The 16725-nt window shown below is 56.0% G+C and overlaps 4 protein-coding genes across 4 annotated transcripts; 3 read left to right on the top strand and 1 right to left on the bottom strand.

Annotated features, from left to right (window-relative positions):
* Positions 1-4529: 4529 nt before the first annotated feature.
* On the top strand, positions 4530-5162 carry INS49_000839 (uncharacterized protein; the record flags this gene model as incomplete). Its single annotated transcript, XM_043161674.1, has 2 exons — positions 4530-4952; positions 5016-5162. The coding sequence occupies 2 exons, from the start codon at positions 4530-4532 to the stop codon at positions 5160-5162; spliced, it is 570 nt and encodes a 189-aa protein (XP_043030180.1).
* Positions 5163-6962: 1800 nt separating this feature from the next.
* On the top strand, positions 6963-8086 carry INS49_000838 (uncharacterized protein; the record flags this gene model as incomplete). The annotated part of the gene is made up of 3 exons (XM_043161673.1): positions 6963-7086; positions 7149-7877; positions 7947-8086. 3 exons carry the CDS (start codon positions 6963-6965, stop codon positions 8084-8086), a joined length of 993 nt encoding a protein of 330 aa, XP_043030179.1.
* A 350-nt stretch (positions 8087-8436) lies between these two features.
* On the bottom strand, positions 8437-9829 carry INS49_000837 (uncharacterized protein; the record flags this gene model as incomplete). The annotated part of the gene is made up of 3 exons (XM_043161672.1): positions 8437-8649; positions 8709-9265; positions 9325-9829. 3 exons carry the CDS (start codon positions 9827-9829, stop codon positions 8437-8439), a joined length of 1275 nt encoding a protein of 424 aa, XP_043030178.1.
* Positions 9830-12865: 3036 nt separating this feature from the next.
* INS49_000836 (uncharacterized protein) lies at positions 12866-16694 on the top strand (the record flags this gene model as incomplete). The annotated part of the gene is made up of 6 exons (XM_043161671.1): positions 12866-13712; positions 13778-14064; positions 14204-14435; positions 15154-15199; positions 15735-15947; positions 16022-16694. 6 exons carry the CDS (start codon positions 12866-12868, stop codon positions 16692-16694), a joined length of 2298 nt encoding a protein of 765 aa, XP_043030177.1.
* Between the last annotated feature and the right edge of the window lie 31 nt (positions 16695-16725).

Raw genomic sequence — 16725 nt, 5'->3', positions numbered from 1 at the left:
AGGTCGGATCAGCTACAGCTTCTTACTTGAGAAATAACTCTCGTGATTGTGGAAGCTCTGCTGGCCTACGTGGCTCAGTCCAGAGAGTGACAATGACGATTGGATGAGACATCGCCGCTGCGCCGGGACAATCACTGCCCTGCAGGGTTTGGTCGGTTGCGAATTTGCACAGCTGTTTTGTCTGGCTTTGAGTGGCTGGGTCCTCTCGCCAGACCGCCGGGACCTGACGCGTTAGACGCAGTGGCATGGTCCGCGTAGCCCAGCTCTACAGCGTGACTGCTTCATGCTCTCTGCAACCGTTCTTAATCGCAACTGAGGCTAGCTGGACTATGGCGAAGCTTCGACGCCGGCACGACGGGCACCTGAAACAAGCCGTTATGCCGGTACACAGTAGGGCTGCAGTCATAGCGTCGCTTAATAAGTATGTACCAACAACTACTGCGGAGTTGCCCGAACCTGTAAGCAGCCAAGTATGAGCCAAGCAAGCTGTGAGCCTCAGACGACCTCACCTCGATGTAGTCAGAACATCCAGGCTGGAACAGTCATTCGTTCGAAAATGTCACACAGCGCTTCCTGCCAGATCCAAGAAATTTGGTGAGAACTAACCCTAAACACTTGACCAAAGCCGTTGGTATCATTTAAAAGTCGCGTTCCTGCCAAGCCCTCTGGCTGAGGATGATTCCAAAACGTGACTGTTTCTTACAGTCACACGTGGTTTGCCAGGTAGGCTACGCGACCTGGAAGTCCCGTCCATAGTTTCCGACTCGCCCAGTGAGACATGTGATCCAGTAGCACAGGTACAATATCCGAGACATCGGAACATACTGGCATATGCGTGGCATCGGCCGTGGAACAATAGAGAGCCGGGTTGCCACAAATGCATTGTATCCCCCCAGATCCAAGAACGCCAGCTGCGATTTTGGCGATGACATCTTGGTTGATCATCGCTTTCTCTCCAACCGGGTTCAAGTATTGTTCGACTTCACCACTCGTGGGGGTGTCATTTGTTCCCTTGAACGATAGGTAGCAGCTACACCTTCGCGATTGCTGTAGGCTATGCGTTGCTTGGATACTCTCCATGAGGCACAATGACCAGACGGTTATCGGTCAGTAATCAACTCCGTTGATCAATCAATATTCAGCAGGTGCCACACTTGCAACAGAGACGATTCCCCCGGTTGCATCCAGGTGCTGAAAATGCTGTTTTTTTTTTTATCTCAGATACTTTCAGGTAGCCGTTCACGGTTTGTGTCGACCAGTTGACGGTTGTCTGATGCCGGCGCTCTTGGTGATGAAATCAGGGTGGCAGCAAAGAAATCAATGTTGAAGTGACGCATCCTCCCGACTGCACTGTGCAAACTAGGAAAGTCCGTAATCTCCTGGGCAGTCGACCCACTGGTACACGAAGTCCTTTCAAGGTAGGTGCTGTAAGATCAAGTGCCTTAAAATGCAGGGGTCTGATGGTCCTGATCATTTGCTACACAGTGCTTGATGCTGTCAATTGAGCGGCGGAGAAGTTTCGACAGGTCCAAGAGTGTGTCATCTGCCGAGAACTGTTCGTGGCAAGCTGTGAGTTGATCATAGTCTCGTATCATCTTGGATACAAGTAACTCAGCTGGCACCGGCGACACTATTCGTCACTTGGGTCTTTCTGGATAATTTCATGACCAAAGACGGATGTCTTGAGTCCTCGTCGTGGAGGAAATCGGCGTCGTATAATAGTCTGTCTCTTCTCACAAGAAGAACTGTTGCTGTCGCTGCTATAATAGTCTGTCTCTTCTCACAAGAAGAACTGTTGCTGTCGCTGCCGAACTGCGCGTAATAGTGCTTGACGCCAAATGGCCTCTTACAATTGTGGGGAGACCCAGCCCATCCCTCTACGTTGCTCCTTTGGTGACATGTGAGCTACACGCCGTATAGACAGCAGGGACGGCTTGTGGAGCTCTAAGATCAGTGTCGAAGAGACAGATTATTCCAAGGCTATCACTTGTGTGAGCAAACGAGCGGCAAAGTCTTGTGCAATGTTGCTAATGTATCTCACCTCCTGGTTGGTTCCGTTTCTCGAGGTTTCCAGCACTGGAGCAACGCTTGTACTTACTTGAATTTCATGTTCGCACCAATCTCACAACTTTATAAGTCGATCGTCGATATCGAGGGGTACTTGTTCAGTCTTCTGCCGAGAAATCAAGCAAGGTATGGCCACGCTGGTGATCATCACACAAACATTCCGAGTGGAAAGCACAGGCGAAGCACCCATGCTGGCGTCTTCGAGCGGAGAAGATCCCACTGCGGCTGGCAAGCGAGATATCCGCGTCGTGTGCGTCGTGATTGGAGCCTCGTCCGACGCTAGCTAAGTGCTCCGGAAAGGTAGGTAGAGTCCATCTTCAGCTGCAGCTCTCCGGTGGCTGAAATCGTGCCACCAGTTTAAGCGACGCTGACAGCAGATTCCGTCATTGTGCTGCTGCCGGATGGACTTGTTCACAGGACTCTCGGAATGAAAACATACCGAATAGCCAAGTACAACGCAAAGAATCGATCTGTCATTCGGAAGAAAGCATACGGCCAAGTCATGGTAACCTCTTGTAACCGCTCTCAGCTGTGTGGTGCCAGGTGGATTTTGATATTCTGTTGAAAATGATTAGCCGTGGTCCATGGTTCGTGGCTGGCCTCTTGTCGTGAGTTTCATCTCTTCCGACGTCCAAGCATCAGTGGCCCTTCGGGGATCGTGTTGTTACGATCGAGCTACCTTGGAAAGAAGCGGCTTGCGCCACATGTACTGCCCTTTAAGTCGGCGACCACAGGAAGCAATCAAGGGGAAACCGGGCCAAAGACAGGCAGAAGTGGAAGCTCGGGTCACTCGGACAAGATGCCGGTGTGAGAAACCACCGGGCTTTGCCTAACGCTACGAGGCTCGGTCAGGCTGGTGATTTTCAGAGTCCCCAAGGCCTCCCCCCCCCCCGGTCAAAAAGATATTTTGGGCTGGCCGCTGGTGTCATAAAATCAAGACACTGGGTGATGTTGGATCCAGGTTTCACGACGGCGGAAGTGGTGTAGGGCCGTTGCATAAACAATCAAGATTCTCTTGGTGTCTGCACACCATCCAGAAAGATGACATTTTCTCACAGGTGAGGACCCCAAGTGGCGGCAGGAAGCGAAAATGTCGACGGATGCAACGTGCTGGCCACGGATCCAAGTTGCACCGCATAGGCGATGACGGGGACGGAGCCATGCGTGGGAGGGACATCGCCGTCTACCTGGGTATGAGGCACTGGAGCTGAAGTTGACGGGGCGTCTGGGTCGGAAGAGTTGCGTTTTGTTTTCAGGTCCATGGAACGTGTTAGGGAGCATGATGGTTGTTGAAACTTGTGTAACGAGGGGCATTGTTGACGCACTTGAGAGGGTGTGAAGTGTGTATTCCGATGCCTTCCTTCTTCAGTAGCTGAGTGCTTGCCCAGGTACTCTTGGGTAGGTACTGATACCTGAGTAGATTCTCAGGTAGGTAGGTGGGTACCTGCCTCCTACCTGCCTTCCTTATTTCCTCGTAGGTACCTATGCCGGCAGGTATTGATTGAGGTGGTTCGCCTACGTAACCTGGTAGGTTGTTGCAAGGTTCTAGAAGCTGTCATGCTCTGACCTGTAGCTGCGGTTGCTCATGCCAGGGATCTGTGGTGCGGGTTACCGCTACTGCGGCCACTTCTGAGCCAATTGCGCAGGAGCTGGGCGCTCTCAGCCTTGTTACCTTGACGGTGTACTGTGCAGGCGCCGACAGCTACCCCTGCCCGTGCCTGAGCAATCTGCGCCGTGGCTGCCGTTAGTAGCGATTGTCTCGTGCCGAGGTCCCTGCACTGTGGTAGTCTGATCAGCTCGTCGAGGCAGCTATGCCCCTGTCCATCCTGCCAGGTACGGTGCGGGCACGGGCAGAACGCACTAGACGGAGACGTCGATATCGTGTACTGCGCTGCAGCAGGGCTGTAGCCGTACATACCTGAACACTGTAGCTCATGGTACCTGCCGACTCGTGCTCCCCTCAATGCGCCCTCAGAAGGTGAACAGCAATTGTTGAACAGCATTGAACATCTTCATACGATCCTGAGCCGAGGTGTGCATCCTCCACCCCTTATTTTCTTCGTTTGCTGGCTTGCGTGCCCCTCTCCCTGTGCCATCCGCTTGACTATTTAGCCCTCGGCTTGGTCCTTCGTCTCCTGCTTCGGGATTCCCAGATCACTGTGTCTTCCTGTAGCAACAATCACTGGGGAATTTCTCTGAGCGCACGAGGCTCCTTTGCACCATACTACTCGGGTCATCTCCTCAAGTGCTCACGTCCATCCAGTGGCCTCACAGACGCCAGACAATTTAGAAAGAGGCCTTGCGCCCCGGCAAGACGAGACAACGCCACTCAGCACCCAATCGCCGCAACACCGGACCTCTGTCGCTGTCTTCTTGGCACTCGAGACCTCTCGGGCAGGTACCGACACAAGAGGCAGGGCTTCAAGAGGCCGCATGCCTCGACTGTCATCTTCTCAAAACAGATGTCCAACATGCCTGGCACTGCACAGGCCACGGTCTTCGACCCCGCCGCACACTCCCATCTGACGCCGTATCTGGCCGGCCTACACGCCCAATGCATTACTCGTGACCTCATGATCGGGAGCTTCCTCCCCCCGTTAACCAACGACAAGCTCCTCAACTGGTGGAAAGATCGGATCGCTGAGACCAAGTCAGGGGAGAGAGTCATCATCCTCTTGCTAAATGAGGCGGAGCCCGGGGCCAAGGTGAAGGGAGAAGATCTGGTTGGGGTCGCCATGCTCGCAACTCCACACTCAGAAACGAGTCCGTTTCGTGCCCGCGTCGAGAGTCTCCTCGTCGCCGCTAAGTACCGGGGGAAGGCCGGGTCCGTGACGTTGATGAACGCCGTGCATGGGCAAGCAACCCTGAAGGGCAAGACGCTTCTGGTGAGGATCCTGCGCCTTCCCTGACCACCCCGCGTTGTTACTATCACTGACTTTGAACTCGAGATGGCCGACGCGGAAAGCGGAAGTGTTGCCGAGAAAGTCTTCAAGAAGTTGGGATATGAAGAGATCGGAACGGTGCCCAACTACAGCCTCAATGCCTCTAGTGAGCTCAAAGATGGCGTCTTTCTCTACAAGACACTCAATACATAGGGCCAGACTTGAGAGATCATGGTGCAGGATCTCGAAGCAGTCAAGTCTATGCCCCCTTTTCTACCCTACCAGCTGTATGAAGGTGGCATCGGTGAATTTGAGAACATGGCCACGGAACGGAAGAAATTCCTCACTTGGGAAAGTTTGATGGGATGCAACAAAGGGGTCGGACTTGTGAGCCGCGATGAGAGTCAACTTGAGCTGAAGCCAACCTACAGGGATGCTCTATGACAGCTCTGTTATGGAGGTGGCTCAGGTCTTATCCATGTGCACATACGGACGTGGAAAAGGGCAGTCAGCGGGATGTGTCACCTGTATCACACCCAGCAGTGTGTTGTCTGGATATAGTCTTGAAGTGGCCCCGCCATCCCGGGTACATTTCAAGTATTTCATAATGTGCAGATTTAAAGACGAAACCTCACACGCCAAGCAGCGGTCCTGGTGCCCCGAGAAGTGCGACATTTGTCAACCAAGCTTTCTTTTCGCACGACCTCGCGCATATCGTATGATGGTCCTCTTTGGCTATATAGTTTCTGCCGACGACGTACCCCTATATTGCCTTGATGTTCCACAATGTGGCACATACGGACCCATAACTGACAATTGGAATTTACTCATCTAGTATAATACGTGTTACCTCAAAACTCTTATCGACTGTTTGTCAAACGCACAGTGCTTCCGCCATTCTCAGGCGAGTCAATTGGCCCAACACGTGATACTTCTACTATGAGCTTCAGAGAACTCACGCAGTCCAAGTCGTATGGTTGAGCATGTCTGCTGGGATTCCCCAGCTACTCTTCTTATTTCCTTTGCCGCCATGTAATAAATAACCTTTTGGGGCCATTGATGTTGGTCAGTTCATAAAATCTACCCAGGACGCCTCAGGCTCTCCTCAGGTGGTACAAGGTGCGCCGGATAGGCTTGTCCGATAATGAGAAAGCTGGTTCGCTTTATATTCTTTTTAACCCCGTTTGTGACGAACTTAACATTCATTTTGTTCAGAAAACTCGATTGGCTTCGTTGGCCGTCATGTAAGTCCGCTGGTGTGTCTTCAGCCATCTTGAATCCCATCGGACGGTCGGGGAGGGGTGCATCTACAAATCGATCCCAGTAACAGCCAGGCGAAACAAAGCCCCCTGTGCAGTATCGCTTCACATCATAGCAGGGCCTCTGTGCAACCGTTTTGACAGCATGTATGCAGAGACGCATTGACAATGCTATACGATTGAGTGGACGCATCAAAATGCTCGAGCATCCTCTCTCTCTCTCTCTCTCCGGCTGCCCGGGATGAAAGTAGTCCAGGGCAGCGGATGCCGGCTGCCCATGTGCCCGCCAGTTCATCCCAGCTCCGGAGATAGAGGATTCGGCCTAGGCCTGAACTGCTGCCAAGGTACGGCCCTGGAATGCGCGCTAGAAGGGATCCATCCCGCCGCCCTGGGATCTCTGCTGATTGCCAATTGACCTGTCAGAGGTGAGAGCGCGAGCAGGTGGGCCAGTTGGTGCAGGCGCATCCGGCTCGCGTTGCCACCCCGGGCACGTGGTGATCTTCTCGCCCTTTCGCCCATCGCCAACTTCCTCTTTGGGTGCCCCGGTCCGGAGCAAAGCAAGCCTCGCTCGCCTCTAGAATGCTGGCTTCTTCCGAGACCCATTTTGAACGGGGGCGATAGGCGCTCCCGGATGCTACGTTGAGATAGCTGAAAGATGTCTAATATTTAAAAGAAAATGGTCTGCCCCGCTATTTCTGACCGTGGGCCTGCCTGTACACGGTTTTCCGGCTTGATGATTTTGTGACCTGACAGCATGCATCGCTTTGTGTTGTCCTCAGTTGCGCTCGCTACTGTCGTGCGGCAGGCTTCGGCTTCCGCCCCAGTCTTCAGCCGCGGTCTCTACAACGAGAGCACTGCCAACCACACTTGCCAACTATGTAAGATTCTCGAGGGGGAATTGATGGGGGAGAGAACTTCATGTGGCTGATCTACTCACCAGACGACCCCATCCTGTCATGCTCGGTTGGTGCCCAGGCCAGCCTCACCGATTCATGCTGTACAGAGACCTTCGGCGGTCTTGTCCTCGCCACGCAGTTCTGGGACGTCTACACCGGCTTTGAGTCCCAGGGACAAGTCCTCCCAGCCGACTCGTGGACCCTGCACGGCCTATGGCCAGACTTCTGCAACGGGTCATACACACAGTACTGCGACCTGTCCCGGCAGTACGACCCGAAGCCCTCGCCCAACACGACGACAGGGACCCCGAGCGGCACGCCGGTCGTCCCCTACACGGGGCCGGACATCGGCACCTTCGTGGAGCCCTTCGGCCGGCACGACCTGCTGGCCTACATGAACAAGTACTGGGTCGCGCAGGGCCAGCCGAACGGCGACTTCTGGGGCCACGAGTTCTCCAAGCACGCGACCTGCTACTCGACCTTTGACGTCGAGTGCTACGGCCCGCAGTACGTCCAGCACGAGGAGGTCGTCGACTTCTTCGCCACCGCCGTTGAATACTTCCGCGGCCTGCCCACGTGGGACTGGCTCGAGGCCGCGGGCATCACGCCCAGCAACACCACCACGTATGACCTGGCCGATATCCAGTCGGCGCTCGCGGGGGCCTTTGGCGAGGTGCCATACATTGGTTGCTCGGGCAAGCGGTTTAACGCCACCGAGGCCGGAGCCGGCAGCTTGGACAATGGGTATACACAGTTGAGTGAGATTTGGTACTGTGAGTATTGAGAAAGACCAGAGAACTGCCCAGACTGGGAGCACCGCGCTGATTTTGATTTGTTTTTAGATCACCATGTTAATGGCAGGCCGCAAGACTACGACGCCGTCCCCGTGGCTGCAAACGCGACCGGTGGAAGTCTGGGCAACTGTGCCTCAACGGCCGGGGCTATCCATTACTACGAGCGTGCGGCTGGCTCAGAGGCATGAGGGGGGACCAGCTGAAGGCCATGGCCCTCTAGACATCTCGTTATGCTGCCAGATGGGTATCAACGGCGTCCTCGCCTTTTGCATTCTCCACGGTAATATACATAATAGTAGCAATCTGCGAGCACATGAAAAGTCCCGCCGAAAGGGCAGTGACAGTCGACTTAGTGGCTTGCGCAAGACAAGCCCGCAGTGTGCGCGGGCGAGTCGTTGTATGTAGAAAATGCAAGTTATCGGACCTGCACAAGCAATTCTGAGTGCTCACAGCACGGAATGTTATACTTGTGATGGGTCCTCCCACAGCGACTCGCCCAAGTTGTTCGCGGGAAGGAAAGGAATAATCAGACAAGCTCCTACTCGTCATCTCCGAGTTCTTCCACCCGTGGAGCCACGTAAGATCTCTGCTGTGGCTGGCCGCCTCCCGTTTCGATCTGGGTCTCAGTGGCGGTCGTTGTCGCACTGGCCGGCATCGGCTGGCCGGTGGCAGCAGCAAAAGATGACGATGCCTGCGGGTTCACACTACCTCCACTAACAGATGACTTGGTCCTCTTCTTCTTCTTCGCGGTCTGTGTCGCAAGTTGGTCAGCGGGAACATCACTGCATCAGTGCGCTCGAGTTGACTTACCTCGTGCCAAGCCCAGACGGGTTTGAATGAATCGACGAACGAGACGTCCTCCCATAGGTTCGGAAACAGCCATAGTCCAGGAGAGACGACAAAGTAGGTGATGCAGAAGAGGATGACACGGAATATGGCCATGAGGAAGAACAGTCCCAGCAGACACAAGAAACCCCAGCTCAGATAGTAAACGCCTTGGCGCATCTTGAGTGGCCACAGCGGGTAGAGGACAATGATGAAAATGGCGATGAGGGCAAGGGCGGCATAGACCTTGCGCTTGATCTGACTTCCCTCGTACATCCAAACGTAGTACATGTCGTCGCCAGCGTCCTGTTGTGGCACAATGCGCACTGTCCAAAGACCCTTGACACGCTTTGTTCGCTTGGGAGGGTGGGCGTGACCGGCGTGGGGATCGGATTTCTCGACTCGGAGGGCCAGCATGGACATGGGCAGGAGCTTGAAGGCATTCTCGAGAGATGGTCGGTCGGTGATCTCGGGTAGCGCAGGGTTCTTCTTGCGTGCCTTCTCATATGCTGGGGACTGCAACGCTCGAAGGGCTCTCTTCACTGTTCCGGTTGTCAGAACCAAGTGAACCGAAGCGGTGCCAGAAACATGGGGTACAAACCTCTGAACATGTCCTTGCGCTCGCCATTCAAAATACAAGTACGGAGCTTGAGGTCCTGGCTGCGCAGGAAGTTGGCCATGGCGATGGCGACAGGGTTGGGAGGCCCCGGGGTGATGGGCTGCGGTTGGCCGGCGGGACGACCTTGCATCTGTTGAGGCGGGCCCTGGGGCTGTCCCTGAGGCTGTCCCTGACCTTGCTGCTGGCCCTGCTGCTGCGGTCCACCTGCTTGCTGCTGCTGCTGCTGTCTTGCGAGCATCTGGGCTCGCATTGCCTGTTGCTGCTGCTGCATGCGCTGGACGAACTCGGGAACGGACAGGCCGGCTTTCTCGGCTTCCTGGGCGACTCTCTGGTTCATCTGCTGCTGGAATTGCCTGATGACAGCCATCTGCTCCGGGGTGGGCGGCACGCCAGGTTGTAGAGGAGGCACTCCTGGTGGCATGGGTGGCACCGGAATAGCTCCAGGAGGAGGCATGCCACCTGGTGGTGGCGCGTTGGGGTTCTGCATCGTGTGTGGTTCGATTGCTGTGTGTGATTGACGGTAAAGCAGGAAATGCTCAAGGCGATGAGAGAATGGAAGGGGGACGGTGGTGTCCTTTGGCAGTCAAAACTAAGTGAATGGTTGCGAGTGTGAGAGCGAGTCCAGGCACTACACCGTGATCTTCGCAGACTGGAGATGCAAGCCGAACAACAAGCTGTCCTGATGGATGTCCGTGTCTTGGCGCTTTTTTCGAACAGCAAGCTGTTCACTTCAACTTGCCGGGGCCGGCCCGTCAGGATGCATCTCTAGTCGGGTACCGATGTATCTTCCTTGTCTCCCCTTAGTCAGCAAATGCTCCGAAGATGCTCTCGTCTCATCAACGATGTAGGTCAGCAGCAGGTCCGTCGATCGGTCCGTCGGTCATTTCTCACGAAAGCGCCTTCGAAGTGTGCTTTGAAATACGCATTTATTACAACACGTCGTTCTCGCACCAGCTCACTCACACCTGTCTCTGAGCGCATTTTACCTGCATGCGATGTCCAAGCCTGCATCCGAGTCAGTCCGCACGCGGTAGCGTACTGCATAACAGTGAAAAAAAAACATCGCCTCCTGCTTTGCTTCATGCTTCGCTGACTTGATTCTATCTCTGGCTCCGCCACCCCGTTTACTGCGGCATTGGGAACTTCGCACTGCTGGGATACTGCCCGAGACGAAGACGGTCCCTTCTTCCGTCTCCGCGCTCAGCTAAATCAGCATTGCGATCCATGTGGTCACAGACGCGGGCACGGCTGCAGCAAGTCCCAAGGAGGACCGAGAGGTGACCTCACTCTCCGCGGGAGACCACACCACAGGTCATAGAAAGTCATCCCACAGGAGTCTACCCAAATCAGGACATCCCACCAGGTCATCCTACTGAAAGCGCTTCGATGTCATGTTGGTAATCTCAGCCGTTGGCGTCGGGCGCCTCCCGCAGGCTGTGCCCAAGACAGACTGGCAAGGAGGCGTTTTCCTTTGTCCGCACGACACCACGGCCCAGTTCGTACCAGAATTCGGGTCAAATCTTGTGACAGAGATGACGCTCCTCGCCACTTTTCGAGACCTTCAGAGACGCGGCGCATGACAAGCTCACACCTTCTTTGTGGGTGTTTGCCCGGCCACTCTTGCGGCCTCCCTAGGTACTTCGTAGGCAACCCGGTGGCACCAAGTCGCCTATTCTTAGAAGAGAGAGGCACGGTTGAAATTGCTTTGCCTCCATGACAAGTGACCGCTCGGCGAATCAAAGGCCCGCATTGCCCGGCCTCGACGCAAGGCGCTGGGCTGGCACATCGTGTTGCTCATCTGCGAAATGGGCTAGACGCCTGCTCATTTGTGCCACCGTGCCTTGGGTCATGTATTTGTTGAATATTATCCGACCGTTTGTTGTCGAACATGTCACGGCGCGATGTTGTGGGATGGTCACCCGCGAAACAGGTAGCAGCCCAGCCAATTCCAGGCCGTGCAAGCCGCCCAATCCAACCGCGCAATCTATGCTTGTTTTGATGTTGCTCTTTTCTCTGTAACCGGCGCACGTTGCCGACGCGGGCCGTTGCTTCTTGTGTGGAGTGCAGTAAGCAGCATGCTCCCACACGAGCTGCCATTTCGCGGTGGCAACGGATGGGATTGGCAGGACGACACCACCACCCACCCACCGAATCCCAGTACCCGTTCGCTCGCCTGCTCGCTCGTGAAGCGGCGCGGCCGCCGTGTTGGGCCGCCCTTCATCTGCACCAGATGAGACGGTGTGCCTGGCTTCAAGGCTGGCCAACTGGGCCTGCGACACGGTTTCAGCAAAGAATAGCAACAGCTACCAATGAGCTACACGCCGCATGGTCGAGGAAACTGAGGCCCTGCCGGGGGAAATGAAGCTGCATGCCCCCTCGCGTCTGCCCTTCGTCTTCCTCACGGTCTGCTTTTGGTCAACAAGCCTTCCTGTGGCCTTCCCTTTTTGTCATGGGGTGTGTCCCTAGAATGCCACGAATCCAATGCCCCAGGTGCCCCATTGTTCTCACCCAATCTTGGGGTCCCACGAGCCAATCTTTTCGGAGTTTTGTGGCGACGCTGGAGGAAGCTAGCACCCCCGGTGCATAGCTCCCAGGATCCCAAACGTTAGCCCGCGACCTGGCCATCGACGCCTTGGACCTTTCCTCTGCGACAGTCTGCCAGGTCCGACAGGATGGCTACCTATTGGAGAGCCTTCCCAGCTCTGCAGGACAATCGATAGGGTCAGGCCTCGTGGTACAGATGCTGGTGGGCCTTGCAGGCTCAGTCTGCTCGTGTGCTCTGAGTACCAGCCCTAACGTTCGGGGATCCCTAGGAGCTGCGGTTGAGGGTGGTCACTAAACCAAGGCATTCTAAGACATCGACTCGCTCTACTTGATTGTTCTTCTAACACAACTGGGCCCCGGTAGAAGCAGGGGTGTAGCGCCAGCCATCCTGACCCTGGCCGGTAGCCGCCGACTGGTCCTCGGCCAATCCAGCACGGCCTATCAAATGGCCCAAACTGAGACCTCTCCATCCACGACTCCTGCTCTCGTCCACACAGTCAGCGTGGCCCGGCGTGCCTCAGCCCAGAGCTGGACCTACCTTGTGTAGTCGGAGGGTGTGCACAATGGGCGTGCACAATGGGCGCTGCGCTGCGCTGCGCTGCGCTGCCCGTGGGTCTCTGGAGGAAGGTGATGAGGCCCGTCCGGGTCACGCAGGTAGGCCGGCAATACTAAAGAATAAGGTATGCCACCTGAGTTCCCAGGTTTCTCCGTTTTCCCTTATGTTGGAGTCGCCGCCCGATCTCGTCAGATCTGGCCATGCGGAACGTTCGTTCTTTGTTTCCCTCATACCCGTAATAACTAGTTCATTTCTCTCCCTCCTGTCTTTTGCTCTGTTTCGAATGCCCTCAGTTCGCTGGTCGTTCTTCACTCAGCCTGCTACCTTCCTACCACAAGTGGCCGGCATGAGGGGGTTTTCTGTATAATCACCATAAACATGGGTTCCAGTGGCGTGCAAGCCTCACATGGTTGGCTGGATACCATGAAGGCTTTGCTCCTCCCATGCTTCGACGGCAAGGACCCTCGAAGTGAGTCTGGCTCTGGTGTGTACCACATCCATCCCATGGACGATACTCTCCCGAGGCATCAAGTGCTGAACCGACAAGACCCACCAGAAGAGAAATACTACCAGGTCTTCTATGACCAACCCGCACCAATGCCGCCGCCCCGCGCGCAAAGACGGCGGGCGTCATCCATGGGAAAAGTGCGGAAGGAGAGCAAGAGGGCCGCAGCGAAGCAAGCAGATATGGGCTGGATCGACCGGAATTTTCGCTCTGGCAAGAGGAAAGCGCCTCGACCCCTGATATCGGACCCCTTCAACTTCCAGCACACCGGGACGGGAGCTGTGAGCTTCATGACCTCGGCGGCAGACTTGCCTCGATCCGCTCCAGCGTTCCGGCCCCTCGAGCTGAGCATCTACCAATCAAACGACCAAATATCACCCTTGATGCCATATTTCACACGTGCTGCAGCCACTCCCTCACCACCTCCGCGGGCTCTCACCAGGGAGACCTTTGACGAAGATGCTAGCACACTCGCCCACTCAAGGAGCTACTCGTCACAGTCTTTCCACATACCAAGACGTCCTCTGAACGATGTGGCGTCATTCACAACTGGGACTACCAGCAGCACCGGAGACAGTCCTCCGAGGATACCACCACGTGCTCGCACGCGACCCCGAGCCTATACCTCGCCGAGTGTGGAAGCCATCGTGGAGCGTATCGCAGGCGCAATGATCGAGAAAGAGAGGCTGGAGGAGGAGATCGAGTCGGTCAAGGAGCGACAGAGCTTCTGCCTAAGCCGGCCGGGCTCTGTATATGGCCTGCCTGGTGAGTAGCCCAAAATGCCACCGATTGTCGCATTAGTATTTGATCAGACACTTACGTTGCTGCAGAAGATGAAGAAGAGCCCATGCCTCCCGTCCCGCTGATGCCACCTTCCGGGCCGTCATTTGCGGAACGCCTCAGCATCGACCGCCCTCGAACCGCACCCTCGACGCGCTCTACATTTGAAATCAGTGCTTTCCCTCCTCCCCCACCACCACAAGAACAGTATCGCACTCAAAGTATCGACGAATCAAGAGCTCAGCATGCTCCGCCCTCGGCGCCGCCCAGGCCTGTGGCCGCGTCCGCATTCAACTCCCATCCTCCATGGCGCAGCCCCAAGATCATTGACAACAGCGTCGACATAGGTGTGCCCCTCGCACCACCTCTACCTCTGATCCTCAGGCCTCCACTGCGGAAGAAGAAATCGTTCTCGCGTGTCGAGCTGGCTGTTCCCCGCTGGCGTGGAAGACCGCGAACAAGTCCCGTCCCCTCAGCACAGGCGGGACGTCTCACTCGACAGCGTGACCAACGCACCACGCGCACTTACTGATCGCGAAGGCTTCTACCAGACCCTGCCGCCATCCGCCGTCTTCTCCGGACGGAGGAGCAGCTTTGGCTCCATGTCCGACATCACACGAAGCCAGACGCACTCGGTGTACTCGACCGACGAAGACCCCTTCGTCGGCCCTGGGACTGGCACAGCCACATCCAACTGGAGTCCTGGGAGTACGCCCCCTGAGCACGCAAGGAGGAAGGACAGCTCGTCCACTTCTGGAAACATGAGTGGGCACTCGGCGAGCTTGAGCCTGACGCGAACTGGGACTTTTGGTAGTCGCGATAGGCCCGTCGACGGAGTGGCGCTACCAGGCCCACGACCTACGTCAGTCGGTGTTGCGTTCTGAAGGCTCCGTAACACAGTGAAACAGAAATTCAACGAAGAAACGAAAAAAAAAATAAAAGAAGACAGGGCGAATGTTGAGAATGCGACGTCGCAAAATTGGTACAGGGTCTAATATGATTATGGGTGGGCCCGGCAGGTTTGGAATTCAAGACCCAGGAAGGCAATGGGCCGGTTAAAGGCGCGGATGTGAGAGCATCATGGTTGGTCCTTGAGGTCTGCAAATCGCAGCCACTCGCGAAGGGGAAGCTTCTCGATCGAAGCCCCTTGATTTACGTCGTTTGTCTTCATGGCTGGCCAGCGCTGTTACTGTTGCTTGTTGTCACCGCTGCTGGTTGCAGCTTGCTGTTGAAGCTACCTTCTAGATACCATGGATACCAAGTACGAATTGACATTGTCCATTAGGACCGCCATCTACCTTGACTGTCTTCCATGCCTGCTTGTTTCCGTGACAGTATCGTATTCAGGGTTCCCTCGTAGGATCGGCTGAACCGCCAAAGCGGGAGATCTGCCGGAAGCGAACCTTAACGTAACGCCTAATTATAGGCGAGCACAGCGGAGGCTTAGCAGTCAAATTCCATGGTTTGCTCAAGTGCGATCTTCATTGGATAGCACGGTGTTCATGCGCGGTACCAGAATATTACGTAGATGGGGAGGCTTCTCAGCTGATGAAACAACCCGTTTCCTGGGCGGGAAATGCTTATCGGCCCGCCGACCTGGAATGTCCATCTTCGAGGTGACCTGGACTGACCGGACTGACGTGTTGCGAGAGACCTAGCTAGGTAGCGACCATACAGTGGACCCCCGCGCAATTAATTTCTCACAAATGCTCAACCGCAAGGTCACGGCGCACGTGGGCACGAGCATTGGCCGAGTCGCATCAACCCGCGAATCCGACCCTACCACTTCCGTCACCGAGGGATCCCCAGACAGCTCCGACCATTTCTGTCCAGTGCCCTCTGCGACTCACACAATCGACCACCCTTCTCCCTCTGATTGGGAAGGTAGCAACACGGTGGAATGCCGTAGCTGCATCTCCACCCCCCACCCACTAGCAGAGAGGACCCGGCATCGTCACTTCGCCCCTGGACCAGGGATGACCGAGAGCACGTGCGGCGCGGGAATAGGGGACCGATAGCCATGGGTCTCTGGGACAGCCTGAAGGACACGGCCAATATGGCGCGTGGCAGATATAAGTACAGCCCCCTCGCGAACCGCAACCCAGCGAGGGAGGCCCAGCAGGCCCTCGGCTTCTGGTCAAACCGCCATCGGACAGTCTTGAAGTGCACAATGGCCGCCCTGGCACTCCTTGTGTTCTACCACCTGGCCACCGCCACTGCGTGAGTACCCACCGGCCCATCATGTCTCCATCGCTCCTTGGGACCTGTTCATGCGTGCTAACAGCATACTCCAGGCGCGTGGTGAGGGCCGTCAACGAGTCCAGCTGCGATACCGTCGCCAACGGCTTCCAGTGCTCACCTGAGATCTCTCAGTTCTGGGGCCAGTACAGCCCCTACTTCGCCGTGCCCTCGGAGATAGACAACGCCGTCCCAGAGCAGTGCACCCTCACTTTCGTCCAGATCCTCAGCCGGCACGGAGCGCGTGACCCCACGTCCAGCAAGACGGCCGTGTACAACTCGACGATCCAGCGCATCCAGAGCTCCGTGTCCAGCTACGGCGCTGGCTATGAGTTCATCAAGGACTATGTCTACACCCTGGGCGCGGACCAGCTCACGACTTTTGGCCAGCAGGAGCTGATCAACTCGGGGACCAAGTTCTACGAGCGATACGGGGCCCTGACGCGGGACGAGATCCCATTTTTCCGGTCCTCGGACCAGGACAGGGTCGTCGAGTCCGCGCAGAACTGGACCCAGGGGTTCCACCAGGCCCGGCTGGCGGATGCGAAGGCCGACGGGTCCGACAGCTTCCCTTACGATATCGTGACGATTTCCGAGGAGGACGGGATGAACAACACCCTCAACCACGAGCTGTGCACGGCATTTGAGGATGGCCCGGTTTCCGAGATCAAGGACAACGCGAAGAGCATTTGGATGGACGTGTTCACGCGCACATCACGGCCCGGCTGAACGCGAACCTGCCCGGCGCGAACCTCTCGGC

The sequence above is a fragment of the Diaporthe citri genome (genome assembly GCF_014595645.1).
Source record: "Diaporthe citri strain NFHF-8-4 chromosome Unknown scaffold_1, whole genome shotgun sequence".
In the NCBI taxonomy this organism is placed as follows: Eukaryota; Fungi; Ascomycota; class Sordariomycetes; order Diaporthales; family Diaporthaceae; genus Diaporthe; species Diaporthe citri.
The sequence above is the reverse complement of the archived record's forward strand: the minus strand, read 5'-3'. Positions and strand labels throughout refer to the sequence as shown.